Below are 13,786 nucleotides of genomic sequence, written 5' to 3' on the forward strand. Positions count from 1 at the left end.
GGAGTTACAAGCACGCATGGCTGTGGAACCTTTCATCATTTTTCATCCAGACAGGGTTTCTCTGAGGACAAACCCTACATTTATGCCTAAGGTGGTGTCCAGTGTGGCCCTGAACCAAACCATTCACTTACCTACCTTTTATCCAAATCCACAGAACAAGGGTGAGAAAATTCTGCATTCTTTGGGTATACACAGGCAGTTATGCTTCTACTTGGACAGAACTAAAGCTTTCAGAAAGACTGAGCAACTTTGTGTCATATGCTGCAGGATCACAAGGAAAGGCCATCTCAAAACAGACTATTTCTAAATGGATAGGCCATTGCATCAGTTTCTGCTATTTTCAACATGGCAAACCAGTGCCTAAGGGCATTAGGCCTCATTCCACCAGAGCAGCAGCCACTTCAGCAGCCTTCCTCAGAGGAGTACCAACCAAAGATATCTTAGAGGCTGCAACTTGGAGTTCAGTGCACACCTTCACAAAGCACTACCACTTGCCTGTGTACTCTAAATCCAGAGCAGGCTTTGCCACTGCAGTTCTGCAGGGCCTCATAGCCTCTCCTAATCCTATTTAGCCCAGCCACCCATCCTCAGCTTTGGGATTCAGCCCAAGAGTAATGACTGCAACAGTGAAACATGATGAACATAGTACAGTTGTGTACCTACCATAAATGTAGATGTTCGAGTGTATTCACTGTTGCAGTCCAAGTTACCCACCCACCATCCCCCTTTTCTTTGCTGGGACTTATCTGCGCCTGTCTATCCTATACAACCTTTTTGGTGTATTTGCTTGTAGATGAAGGAAATGTTATTTTTGTGCATGCATTTTTTATTGGCATATTTTTCAGCCTACCAATTTGGGGGCAAGAAAAACAGAAGAAAATGGCGTTGGCTGCATCTTTAATGCACTGACGTCAGGAAAGAAGCGACAGCAACCGACGCTGGACCTAGACTTTTGAATTCTGGCCGACTGAGGGTAGCCTGCCAGCAGGATAACCCAAGAGTAATGACTGCAACAGTGAATACACTCGAACATCTACATTTATGGTAGGTACACAACTGTACTTTCCAGTGATAGCTCGAGCTCCCAGGCTGCCTTCTTCGGCTGAGAAGATTTTGGTGGCTGCTTACAAATCATTCACTAGAAAAGTTTACTGCAGTAAGTGGAAATGTTTTTCAATATGTGTGTCTCAACATGATTTGGATCCTTTCAGTACTCCAGCTCCTTCCATCCTGGAGTTTTTGGCAGATATTTTTCATCAGGGTGCCAGCTTTTCTGCGGTTAATGTTCAGCTGGCAGCTATCTCCAATTTTCATATAGGAGACAATTCGGCTTCCCTAGCTTTTTCCAAGCTTTGTAAAGCCTTTTTGAAAGGTACCTTTTTACTCCGGCCTCTAGTCAAGGACCCTACGCCACCTTGGGATCTTACTCTAGTTCTACAAGCCTTTGTTTCTTTCCCCTTTGAACCTGCAGCTACAGTGGAGTTGTAGTTTCTGTCTTGGAAAACAGCTTTTCTGGTTGCTATTAACTCACTTAAAAGAGTGTTGGAGATTCAGGCCTTATCTGTTAAGCCTCCTTATATGGTGTTCCATAAAGATATGGTGTCCTTGCGCACAAACCCTTCTTTTCTCCCGAAAGTGGCTTCAGAATCTAACGTTAATCAGGTTATCGGTCTCCCTCTTTTCTTTCCCAACTTCCAGAATAATGGAAAATATAAATTGCATTTCCTTGACGTTCCTAGGCAATTGCGTTTTTATTTGCATAGAACAGTCCTTTCACAAGTCTAATCAACTTTTTGTTTCTTTTTCTAAGCCTTTCTTAGGGAAACCTATTTCAAAGGTGGCTATTGCTCATTGGATTTCTCATTCCATAGCTCTGGCGTATACAGCCAAAGGATTATCTCCACCAGGTCTGATTAAGGAGCACTCTGCCAGGTCTATGGCTACTTTAGCAGCCTTTTACTCTACGGTTTCCTTGGATGACATTTGCTCTGCGCCTGCTTGGACATCTTCACACGTTTATTTTGCACTATAAGTTGGATCTCCTGTCCAGAGGCAGGGCATCCTTTGGCTCCACCGTGCTCCGGAATATGCTTCTATGAGGACCTCCCAGGGTCTTTTGGTAGCTGGGGACTCTGTCCCACAAGTTGAAGATCAAATGAAAACAACTTCAGATAAAAAAGTTATGTATAAGGTTCCGTCTGAGTTGTTGCTTTTCATTTGTCTTCAACCATCCCTCTCTCGTTCCTCCTGCCTTTTGCAGGCTGTGTGGTGCACTGGTTAGAAGAGACATAGCCCTTACTTTGGCAAGCCTTAGTCTTTCCTATGGTGCTTTCAAGGTACTAATGCCAAGGTGTTAGGCTCTTGGTTAGGTCAGAGTGCTACTGTTGGCAAAAAACTCGATCTGAAGGGAGGAGGGAGATAGGGGCATTATGGGTAGGGGAGGATCTTGGAGCTTTGATTCAGTGCCGGAAAATGTGGCCGAGTTGGATCTGTACCGAATCTGTATTCCCACAGTTAAGGGACTGTCAATGCTTCATAAGCCTAACACTCGTTCAAGTAGGGCTGTGGCAACCTTAACAGCTTTCTTCTCTAGAGTCCCTATTGATATCTGTGCTGGTGCTACTTGGTCTAAAGTGCACACATTTGTCTGTCATTACAAGTTGGACTAGGGCTGCGTTTGCTCTCACCATCCTTTAAAACATCCTTCCTTGAGTCCTCCCAGGGTTTGTAGTAGAGTGTGGAACTATGTCCCAGTTGTTGAGATGGACAGAAAAGACCTTTGATTTAAAAGTTATGTACTTAAGACAATACTAGATCCATGTTGTCTTCTTCCGTCCATGCCAACTTTCCCTCCCTCCACTACCCTGCCAAATTATCACTGTCTTGGTCTTTCAGTAGACTGTACTGGACCTGTTTGGAGCCTTGTCATACTTTCAGTCTTGGATTGTGTGTTAATTTCAGGCCTTTTTTTGTTTGTGTAGTATAGGAGGAGCTATCAGTATAGGCAGGCAGACTCAGTCTTGGGAGCTGTTAGGAAGGAGGCATAGTATGGTTAGGGGTGAGGAACCTTAGCCTTGATTCAAAAGTCTGAGTAGCCATTTTAGGATGTGAACTGATCCAGTATTCCCAAAAAGTTTGATAGACGGATGAAGACAGTATGGATCTAGCATTGTAGAAAGTACATAACTTACATTTTTTAAACAAATGTGTAGATTAGTAATGTGTGGGCTGACGGGCCATTTTTGAGGGAGAAGGGGAAGATACTCTGCAAGTTTTCTGAGGTGTAGATTAACTTATTCTGTAGTAAGGGAAAGTGGACATGGTGGGCAAGGGAGAAATTTTGTACCTGTCTTCTTGCAGCACATGTTTTTTCAGTTTTTTCTCTCCCATTCAGTCTTTTAGAAGGCATCTTTTTTTTTCTTAAGTTTTGATGATGTATTTGTGACTATGAAGTGTTTAGTACATGTTTTTAAACATACAGGTACTGGATCTTTACTGGAAGTTCTGTCAGTGTATTGCTGAAAGAACAGTACTAACACTAGTTTAATTCTCCTGTAGAATTGTATTCAGAGCCAGATCCAGCACAAGGTGATCTAGGTAGTTGGCTAGGGCCCACTGGCTCGGGGGGGCTGCCACAAACGACACTTACTTATTCATTTAAAAAAAAATGTCTTTAAGGGCATTCGTTTTTCTTTAAGACAGTGAATACGTTTTGACCTTTGTGTCAACACACACCACCTGGTGTTGCTTCTTCTCTGCCTTTGCATGCATGGAATTTAAACATACTAAATGCCTCCTAACTTTGTACAACTGAATAAACCTCTGGATTTGGGGTAAGGTATGACTGATGAGAGTGAGCGAGTTTGTGTGTGTGCGTGAGCAAATATGTGGGTCTGTATCTGTGCATTTGACTGCAGGAAGAATCATCTGTGTGCATGCGTGCAGCTCATCTGTCTCTGTCTCTCCATGCTTGTGTTCACATTTGCATCTACCTTTATGTGCAAGCGAATGCATGCACCTGTGCACGTGTGGGTGAGAGTCTGTGTGAAAGAGAGAGACCATGTTAAATATCCATCTATTTACTATACATGAGTAAGTTTTAGGATGGGAATTAGTGGGTGGCATGTGTAATTTGGCTCAGTCTGTGATGGAATGAGTGAGCAGTTGTTCATGTTTCACTGTTGCAGTCATCACATGTGGGTTATCCCTGCAAGGGTAGCCCTCAGTTGGCCTGAATACCAGAGGCTTAGGATTTCTCTGTCGGTTGCCATCACTCCAGGACTGACGTCAGGTCATCAGTGTTCTAAATTAAGGCAGCTGACGCCATTACATCAGTCTTTCTTGCCGAGGAGCCAGAAGCAGAAGCAGTTCACATGAGTGCCGGTCAGCCGCTACCTGAGTTTTTCGTGTCCGAAATTGAAATTGAAGTCTTCTGAAGCTAAGTACCCCGTTGAGGATCCTTTTTTCTTGCTCTAACCAATGTTAGAAAAAGTTAACAATTGTCTCGCCTGTGGAAAGCAAATACCAGACCGAGATTTTCATTCCTACTGCTTCACTTGCTTAGGCCCTGACCACGACATCCCCCGCTGTTGCTTGCTCTGTTCAATGCCAGAACTATATGTAGTCAGGCCCTTATTGTAGCTAGATATTTTCGCTCTCAGTCCTCGAATTCTGATATGGCTTCGGTAAGTCATCTGACAGCAGATCTTCCGAAACAACGTTAAGATAAAGACAGAGACAAACCATACAGGTCCAAAACTGCCGACGATGCTTCCGTTAAGCTAGTCATCAGTTCTCCTGTCCTTAGGGAGGCGCTTTCACAGCCCCTGATGCCCGCTTCTTTGGATTTGCAGGTTGCTACCAAGACCCTTTTGGAGTCCGGTATGCCACGAAAGTCTTCACCGACTAAGGATCCAGCGGATATCTCTATCTTGGATGGGTCCAGAGCTGCTGAACAGGCATCGGCTTCTGGCGAAGTACTTTGGTTCATAGGTTCATACTAGGCTATCTGCCCTAGGCCATTTATAAGCCTATCCAGAGTGTGTTTGGCTTTCACCACCCATTTTAAATGAATTTTGCTATGCCCTTTTTCGAGGTTAGTATACTGTGCCTGAACTACCGATTCTTGACACAGACCGACGACTTCTTTCGCATCTACCATTTTTTCAAAAGCTACAGAGTTTCTAAGGCACAGGGTACGAACCACACCCAAGAAACCAACGACCCAATCTCGGGCATCTACTTCCTTGCCTTAGTCTCAGATGCTTAAAATGGCAAAAGACCTTATAATGCTTATCAGGGGAAGCCAGGCTATCCCTTCCAAAAGAAAAAGAGATTTGTCCCCAGTAGTTTTATCTGAATAGGAGTCCGATGACTCTTATGCATCTGATTATGAAGATATGCAATCCGTGTCAGCTTATGAGGATTCTGATGCAGAGGAATCCATCCCTTCAGCCTCTCCACCCGAGGACTTTTCCTTTGGAGAAACCCTACATACCTTAAAGGAAGATTTCCAGTGGGAATGTCAGGACTACCCGCAGTCAAAAAAGAGACTCAGGGAATTCCTAGCTCTTCCACAGCACAGACCTCTGGCCATTCCTCCTGTCCTGGATGTTGTGGATGATGTTTTTTATGGAATCCAGTATGACTCCTGACACCCTCCCTCCTGCTCCCAGGAAACCAGACAGGTACTATAGAGTCCCTGACTCTCACAAATTTCTATTCAAAAATCCTACTGCTGACTCAGAGGTTATCTCTCAAGGACCTAAAGGAATTAAAACAACTTCTGCTAAGAATCCCACCCCCTCAGAGGGCACCTGGCACCCCATCCTCGATCTATCCATCCTAAACACTTTCCTGGTGATACCAAAATTCAAAATGCTCACCCTCCAGCAACTTCAACTTATGCTCTCCAAGGATGTTTGGCTAGCCACCCTAGACCTAAATGAGGCCTACTTACATGTCCCATTTGGGGAATCTTGCAGGAAATATCTCCGTTTCAGGACGGGATCACTACACTTTCAGTTCTCTGTGCTTCCCATTGGCTTATCCACTGCTGCCAAAGTTTTCACAAAATGCCTGGCTCTCGCCATTGCTTTTTGCAGACAAAGAAATATTCACATTTACCCATACTTAGATGACTGCCTGATTCAGGCAGACAGGAAAAGCTGCTAAAGCACCTGATTTTGTGAAGGACCTACTGACCTCCCTGGGGTATACTATCAACGAAAAGAAATCCAAACTAGTACCCACGCAAAAAAGTTGTATTCCTGGGAGCAAGCCTGGACACGGCATCCCAAATGGCATTCCTTACACCAGAAAAAACAAACCTACCTGACAACCTACTTCTCTCAACTAGCCACAAGACCCCAGTTATCCACAAGGAAAATCCCACAAGCTCTGGGGTTCATGGCTTCTTGCATTCTACATGCCAGACTGCATATGAGGAAACTACAGTAGTACCTAAAAAGCCTTTGGTGTCAACACTCTCAAGACCTGGAAACTCTTATACCAATGATACCTTACTTAAGGAAAGATTTCCTTTGGTGGGCAGCAGCATGCAAGCACAAGTGACTATCCTTTTCACAACCCCATGCCGCCCAGACCCTCAACACAGACGCATCAGACTATGCCTGGGATACACACCTGGATGGCAGGCGCATTCAGGGCCAATGGAATCCAAACCAAATACATCTGCACATCAACCAAAAAGAGATGTTATCTGTTCAGCAAGCTCTGACAGCCTTCAGCCCCCTACTCTCCCTGGGGCCTCTACTGATCAAAACAGACAACACCACTGTGATGTGGTATATCAACAAACATGGAGGGACTCGCTCGTACCCTCTGTGCAGGCTCACCATGACCCTTTGGCACACAGGCTCAGCCATGCAACTACACCTGCTAGCACAATTCCTGCTAGGCTCTCTAAACTCTATGGCAGACAGTTTAAGCAGAAATCTTTTGGACCCACACGAGTGGCAGCTAGACCAAAGAACCTTTACCCTTGTAACCCAGAAATGGGGCACTTCGAAGGTCGACCTCATTGCTTCCCACTCCAACCATCAGCTCCGCAAATTCTGCACAAGGGAACCTCACAGCAAGGCCTGGAAAGTGGATGCCCTATCCTTCCAGTGGGTCAACCTCTCAGTCTGTGCCTTCCCCCTTCTACCGCTTATTACAAGGGTACTACTCAAAATAAGGGAGGAAAAACCGAGGACAATCCTGATTGCCCTAGACTGGCCCACGCCAGCACTGGTACCCTCTGCTGCGAAGCCTGTCACCACTGCCATCATGACATCTCCCTCAGATCCCAACATTCCTGACCCAGAGGAATGGAGAATTCATGCATCCCCAATTGCAGACCCTCAGTCTGGCAGCCTGGCTTATTCTCTGACCACTGCACAAACTGCCAATCTAAGCAAGCAAGTTCTAGATGTTATACGTGTGGCCAGACACCCTAGCACTAGAAACTCTTATGCTGACAAGTGGAAAAGGTTTTGCACCTGGATCCAGGCTAAGGGAACCGGAATTGCACAGCCCTCCCTATCTGTCATCCTGGATTACCTGGCTGACCTACTACACAGGGATCTATCCTTCTCTTCCATTAAAATTCATGCCTCTGCCATCTCTGCTCATTTCAGCACAGAGCCACCTCTTTTCTCCCACCCTCTCATCAAACAGTTCCTAAGAGAGGCTAACGACTTGAGGCCACCCAGAAGAGCACCTATCCCAGCTTGGGACCTTAACTTTGTTTTGGAAAAACTCACCCTACCCCCTTTGAACCAACAGCGTCAGCAGAGTTAAAGTTCCTCTCTTGGAAGACCGCCTTGCTTTTGGCCATCACTTCAACTAGAAGAGTATCCGAGCTACAAGCACTAATGGCTGTAGAGCCCTTCATTTTCCATGCTGACAGGGTCTCCCTCGGGACTAATCCATCCTTCATGCCAAAAGTGGTGCCCAGTGTGGCTCTCAACTAATCCATTCATTTCCCACCTTTTTCCCTAACCCACAAAACAAGGGGGAAAGGATTCTGCACTCTCTAGATGTGCACAGACTGCTCAGATTCTACCTAGACAGGACTAAATCATTTAGGAATACTGATCAATTGTTAGTCAGCTTTGCTACAGGAGCAGAGGGAAAGGCCATATCCAAACAAACCATTTCCAAATGGATAGCACACTGCATCCATTTCTGCTACAAGCAGCACAGGAAAACCTCCACATTCTACCAGAGCAACCTCCACCTCTGCAACTTTCCTCAGAGGGGTCCGCACCAAGGACATCCTGGAGGCTACAACATGGACATCTGTTCATACCTTCACCAAGCATTACCACCTGCCTATCTTCTCCAAGTCCAGGGCAGGCTTTGCCACAGCCATCTTGCAGGGCATCCTAGCCACCCCCAGTCTTCTTGACTGCCTCCACCCTTTTCTTCGGCTTTGGGAATCAACCCAAATGTGATGACTGCAACAGTGAAACACGAAGAACATAGTACAGTTGTGTACACTTATCATAAATCTAGATGTTCGAGTGTATTCACTGTTGCAGTCCTGGTTTTCCTCCCTCCATCCCCTTTATAACACTGATGACCTGACAGCAACCGACGCAGAAATACTAAGCCTCTGGTATTTGGGCCGACTGAGTGCTACCCTGGCAGGGATAACCCAAATGTGATGACTGCAACAGTGAATACACACAAACATCTACATTTATGATAAGTGTACACAACTGTACTTTTTCAAGTGAGTTCCCTTATTAACTGGCATAATAGTTGATTAGGTGATTTTGATTCATATGCTTCCCATGTAGTTTGCTAATATCTATGAGTCTTGGAAGCAGAAGTCATGTGATGATGTGGCAGCCTCAACAATGGCATGTGAGAGTGAAAAGTGATTCATATGCCTAAGAAGAGAGGCATTTATCAGCAGATTAATTTTTTTAATTAAGCACATTGAAAGTAGGTTCATACAGAGCATAGGGTGAAAAGGTGGTCCTGAACTTCCATGAACTCCTCTAAAGTTTTTCATGTTTAATCTTAGTAGTTGCACACACAGACTGTGACTAATGTTCTGAACAGCTGTAAATTTTTTTGTATGTAGCTGGCTGTCAGCAGGGCTGGGCTTCAAAAGTCTGTGCATGACTAATGGTAGTAAACAGAAATAACTTGGCAGAAATGGCATTCCAACACATTAGTACAACATGTTTCCGAGATTTTATGTACTGCCTTTTTAGTAACTCCAGAAGTGAGGCAGATAGACCATAACTGTACTTAAGTGTCTGAAGATGATTTTTTTCCCCAGTGATGGATCACTCAGTGTAAGTTATTCAGTAAAGATCTATGTAACATTGCAGCCGCACACATTAAAAATGAAGTTGCGGAAATTACACATAGTGTCTGAACTTATATATTTTAAACAGATGTGTTCTAGTATACAAATTTCAGTCCGTGTTTATACCCTGTGTTATATAGTTTCAGTGTTTATATGGATTTTTATCTGTGACCAGCAAAAACGTTTCTGAGCTAAAGGCTACATAAGGATTGTTTCAGCGGTGTAGTTTTTCATGAACCAAGAAGAGGGCTCTTGCCTTGAGCATTTATGACCTTTAACCTGCTTAAAAATGCAAAAGTTATGAAGGAATCATGTCTGCAAATACAAACTTTTACAACCAAACCAATAAACAAATCTCTGCGAGAACCCAAAACTAAGTATCAAAAGTTAGAGCTGCTAATATTAAGAGATGTAAAACAAAATGTGAAACAAATATTTTATTATAAATGAAAATGTTTATACAACAGGGAATGTACAGATGTAATATTTACAGCATTTATTTCACTTCTGACTCCCACAAGAATGCAAATCCAGATGTTATTGTTGGAGCTGGATCCAGCACAAGACGACCTGGGCAGTCACCTAGAGACCAGTGGCCGTTGGGGGGGTGCTGCTACACACAACAGTTCGTTATTAATTAAAAAAATAAACTTAATTTTTCTTTAAGGGCATTTATTCTTCTTTAAGAGAACAGATGACCTTTGCGTCAACATACTCATCACCTGCTTTCACTTCTGTGGAATTTAAACATAGTGAACGTTTGCTACCTTCATACAGCTGAATGAACCTCAAGATTAAGGTATGACTGGAGCAAGAGAGAGAGAGTGTCTATCTGTGCGTGCCTGTGTGTAATGCCCTAGTTATGGATGGCAGGTTAGTTAATATGCTCAGGCTCAAACCCTGTACCTTAGTTACAGGAGCCAAGAGCATGAACCCTGTATATCAACTACCATAGTGCTCTAAGTGCATTTTCGAAAGAGTGAGTTTTAGTGTATTTTCACGAAATTGTGAACTTCAGAGCATTTTGAAGGAATTGCGAGTTTCAGTACATTTTCAAGGAATTGTGAGCTTCAAGGGAAGAGAAGTTTGTTGCTGCTCATAGTAAGTCTGTTTTCACCGTGCAGTCGTTTGTCCTATAAAATTTGAAATCTGTGTTAGCACAACAGGAGGCATAATTGCTTTTAATGCTGTGCTGAAAGCTGTGGGTTCTACTCCCACCCCATGTAGATGGATTACTAATACTCTGCTAAACTTTGGGGGGGGGGAGGAGGCTGCAGTTCTGAGTGCATCTTCCCTTGGATGAGATGCCTAGTTACTATGAACCTGTTGTCAGTTTACCATCTATTCCTTATTGCAGTATTACTAGCTTATCAGATTTTTTTTAATGTAACCTTAGGCAATCTATTCTTCAAGAGCAATAGGCACTGAATTTGTAGATGAAACACTGAAATATAAAATCGTTTGCTAGCAGCATCCTATTCATTAATTACAGATCTCTTTAGTGTGCAGTTTAGATGACTTTTACTTCTGCAGAGATTGTGCATATTGACTGATATTGAGTGGCCCTTTATGGTTGAAATGTTCCAAAATGGTCAGTTTTGTCATTATGGCATCATACGTTTTGTTTCATTACTTACTGGAAAAATGTTCAAAATTACAAATTTAAAACAGACTGTTAACAAGTGGTGCTGCATTATACAAGGAGTATAATTTAATACAATCAAGAAGTGGATCAATGGACACATGCATGTCTGCATGGGCATAAAATGTATACAAGGGGCCTATGGTTTGAAAATAGACCAAAGGTAAACTTTATCCGCCACTGGCCATATGCATTTTCTTTGAATGTAGGCTTCAGTGCCATTTCAGTGACACAGTTTCAAGGACAGAGAAGTTTACTGTTAATGTGAAATCTGTTTTCATTGTGAGACTGTATTGTTTTGTTTAGCAAATGTCTATTAGTGTTTCTGCTATAAAATTTGAAATAAAAGTTTTAAATTAAATCCTAATATCTGTAATCATTGTGGAAGTAAAGAAAAAAAATAGTGTGCACAGTGACAGGTTTGAATAGTGTTTATGGTAACTGGGGAGAAATAGCCAAGTAATGTGACACTGTGATGACTCTGGGGATGGGGGTGAGAATTGGGTAGGGGCTGCTGTGTGTGTAAGGACCCCTGAATCATTACCCTGCCTAGGGCCCCATTTGACCAAGATCCAGTTCTGAGTGTGTTTAACAGTTAATTACAAAAGTAAAGTAATTTGAAATTTGTAAATGTGATTTAATGGTACATTTGTTGAAATGTGTTTTCTTGTTTATATTCACAATATACTGCTGCATTTTTCCATGAGATGATGTGTAAAAGGAAGAAAATGTTAGTTTTTTCCTTAATGTTTCATTTTCTTATTTCTGCAGAAATTTCAAGATATAGAAGAAGCTCATATGTATAATATGAAAGAAATTATATTAAGTTTTTCACAAGCGTCTAATGAAACCCATTCACAGATAAGCCAGGTATGTTTTTTAGCAAGACTAAATAATTTCATAGTCAGTCTAAGATGAGTTTCTTGAGAAAGAAATGCATTTTATTTTACTTGTAAAATTGTTTGATGAATGCATGTCTGGTTTTGTTAAATAATGCTTTTGCAGCAGGCAAGTCAAGAATTTTGTCACGTACCCACATTCTCTAGGATCACTAGCTCCTCAGGTCAACACAACAGTTACTGCGCTGTAGAAGAGAGAGACAAGCTTGCATTGTTTCTTCCAGTTCCTTGCCATCCCTCACTGTCCAGATTTCCTTTTGGTTTTCCTATAAAAGTTAATACAGTTGAGTGGCAAATAGAGATAAAGTGACCCGAGCATGATTTGTAAGGAGGCTATTACCATCTCTTTTGGCTATGTAACTCATCTCACATCTGTCTGACAGTTACCACTCTTTTTCAACAAGACCACACACTGATAGCAGTTATGGTGCTTTCAGCTTTTTAAGACTGTGTTGCTTATTTTGTCACTTTTTTCTGTTTTAGAGTTGCTTACTATGTCAACATAGTGTTAACTTCACCTGTGTATCTGCCTTCGTCATTTGATGAGCTTCTTGCATTCCTCAACCTTTCCTCTTGTGTCTGAATATAATTGTGAGATTATTACATCCATCTGCCGTATTAGCTTCATTGTCAGCTGCATAGTTGCTCCCCCGTCATCATCTTCATAGATGTCTTCTGTAGTAGATGTAGCACTGATTTCTATTTGCACATCAGACATTGCTTAAAAAAATAAAGGTAAGGTGGTCAAAGGTGTTCTTGCATGAGGATGATGCCTGTCTAACCCTGGATGCTTGTGTAGCATCACCTGACAGCCCATGTAAATGCCTTGTCGCACCTTGCAATTTCAGATGTTCGTGGTATAATTCACTGTTGTATTAATGACCTTTGGAACTTCCTAACAGACAGCCTAACTTTCAGAGCTTTTCACCCTCCTCCTTCCTAGCCGGGTAGACACTCTTCCACTGGGATGTCAAGACCTCATGGCATAAGAGGTATGTCTGGCTTCACCATCCTCACTTCTTTCTTGTATTTCACTTGTGATCAAATGGATCCTTTCATAATTAGTCTGTCAGTTTGACATTGATTCCAGGGCTCAGCTAAATTGGAGAAAATCTTGTCTGTTTTTATTTATTTTTTTTTTAATGCTTAACATTTGTAGTTTTTTGGGTGGGAGTCTGAACTAGATGCGAGATTCTGAAGAGGTTGTTAATAATTGTGTTGACTGTGGGCAAAACATTCCCCATGAAGAGTTGCACAGTAGGTAATTTTTTTTTCTAGAGCTTGAGCACGAACTTGCCTAATTGTTTCCACTGTGCTATGTTTAACCAGAGAACAAAGTAGAGAAAAAAAAAATCTCTGCAGGGCTATTTAAATCAGAAGTCATCCTTCATTTGGTCTCGGACTGCAGTGGCTTCAACCATATCTACATCTGATGCCCTGCCAAAAAAAAAAAAAAAATTATTAGTACTTGGCAAAGCACCTCATAGTGATGAAATATAAGAAGGCTGAGAGCTGTCCATTGAAAGTCAAAGCCCCCCCCCCCCCAAGTCTCAAAGGTTTTGGATTTGTCAGTTTGCCTTTGTAGTTCCCAGGTCTGGTGTTTGGCTGTTCTGAGACCTCTAGCATGACCCCTCTGAAAGCTACCATGCTGTCAAGATGTAGGCATGCCCCCCTGAACTGAATTAATTCTCTTGTCATAAAGTCTGCAGTCCTCTCCTCTGATCTCAGTTTCTGATTCACATATTATAGTTAGTGAAGGTGAGGGAAGCATCCTCTTGTTATTAGTTTGTGAGGATGTCAGAAGTGCTTGGTCAGTGTCTCTGGCAACCTCTCACAACCTGATAGTCTAAGGCATTCTGCACTTCCAGTCATAGGGCACTATATTCCAGGCTAAACTGGATGACCACCCACTTGACA

General features: G+C 42.7%; 1 protein-coding gene across 2 annotated transcripts in view; it reads left to right on the plus strand.

The window, feature by feature from the left end:
- FCHO2 (FCH and mu domain containing endocytic adaptor 2) overlaps positions 1 to 13,786 on the plus strand; it is a 4,043,518-nt gene that overhangs the window by 885,626 nt on the left and 3,144,106 nt on the right. For both annotated transcript variants that reach the window (XM_044063938.1, XM_044063939.1), the window contains exon 7: positions 11,742 to 11,840. In XM_044063938.1, the coding sequence (XP_043919873.1) occupies positions 11,742 to 11,840 (99 nt within the window). The remainder of the gene's footprint in view (positions 1 to 11,741; positions 11,841 to 13,786) is intronic.

The sequence above is a fragment of the Protopterus annectens genome, chromosome 2.part2 (genome assembly GCF_019279795.1).
Source record: "Protopterus annectens isolate FY-2018-M chromosome 2.part2, PAN1.0, whole genome shotgun sequence".
Classification (NCBI taxonomy): domain Eukaryota; kingdom Metazoa; phylum Chordata; order Ceratodontiformes; family Protopteridae; genus Protopterus; species Protopterus annectens.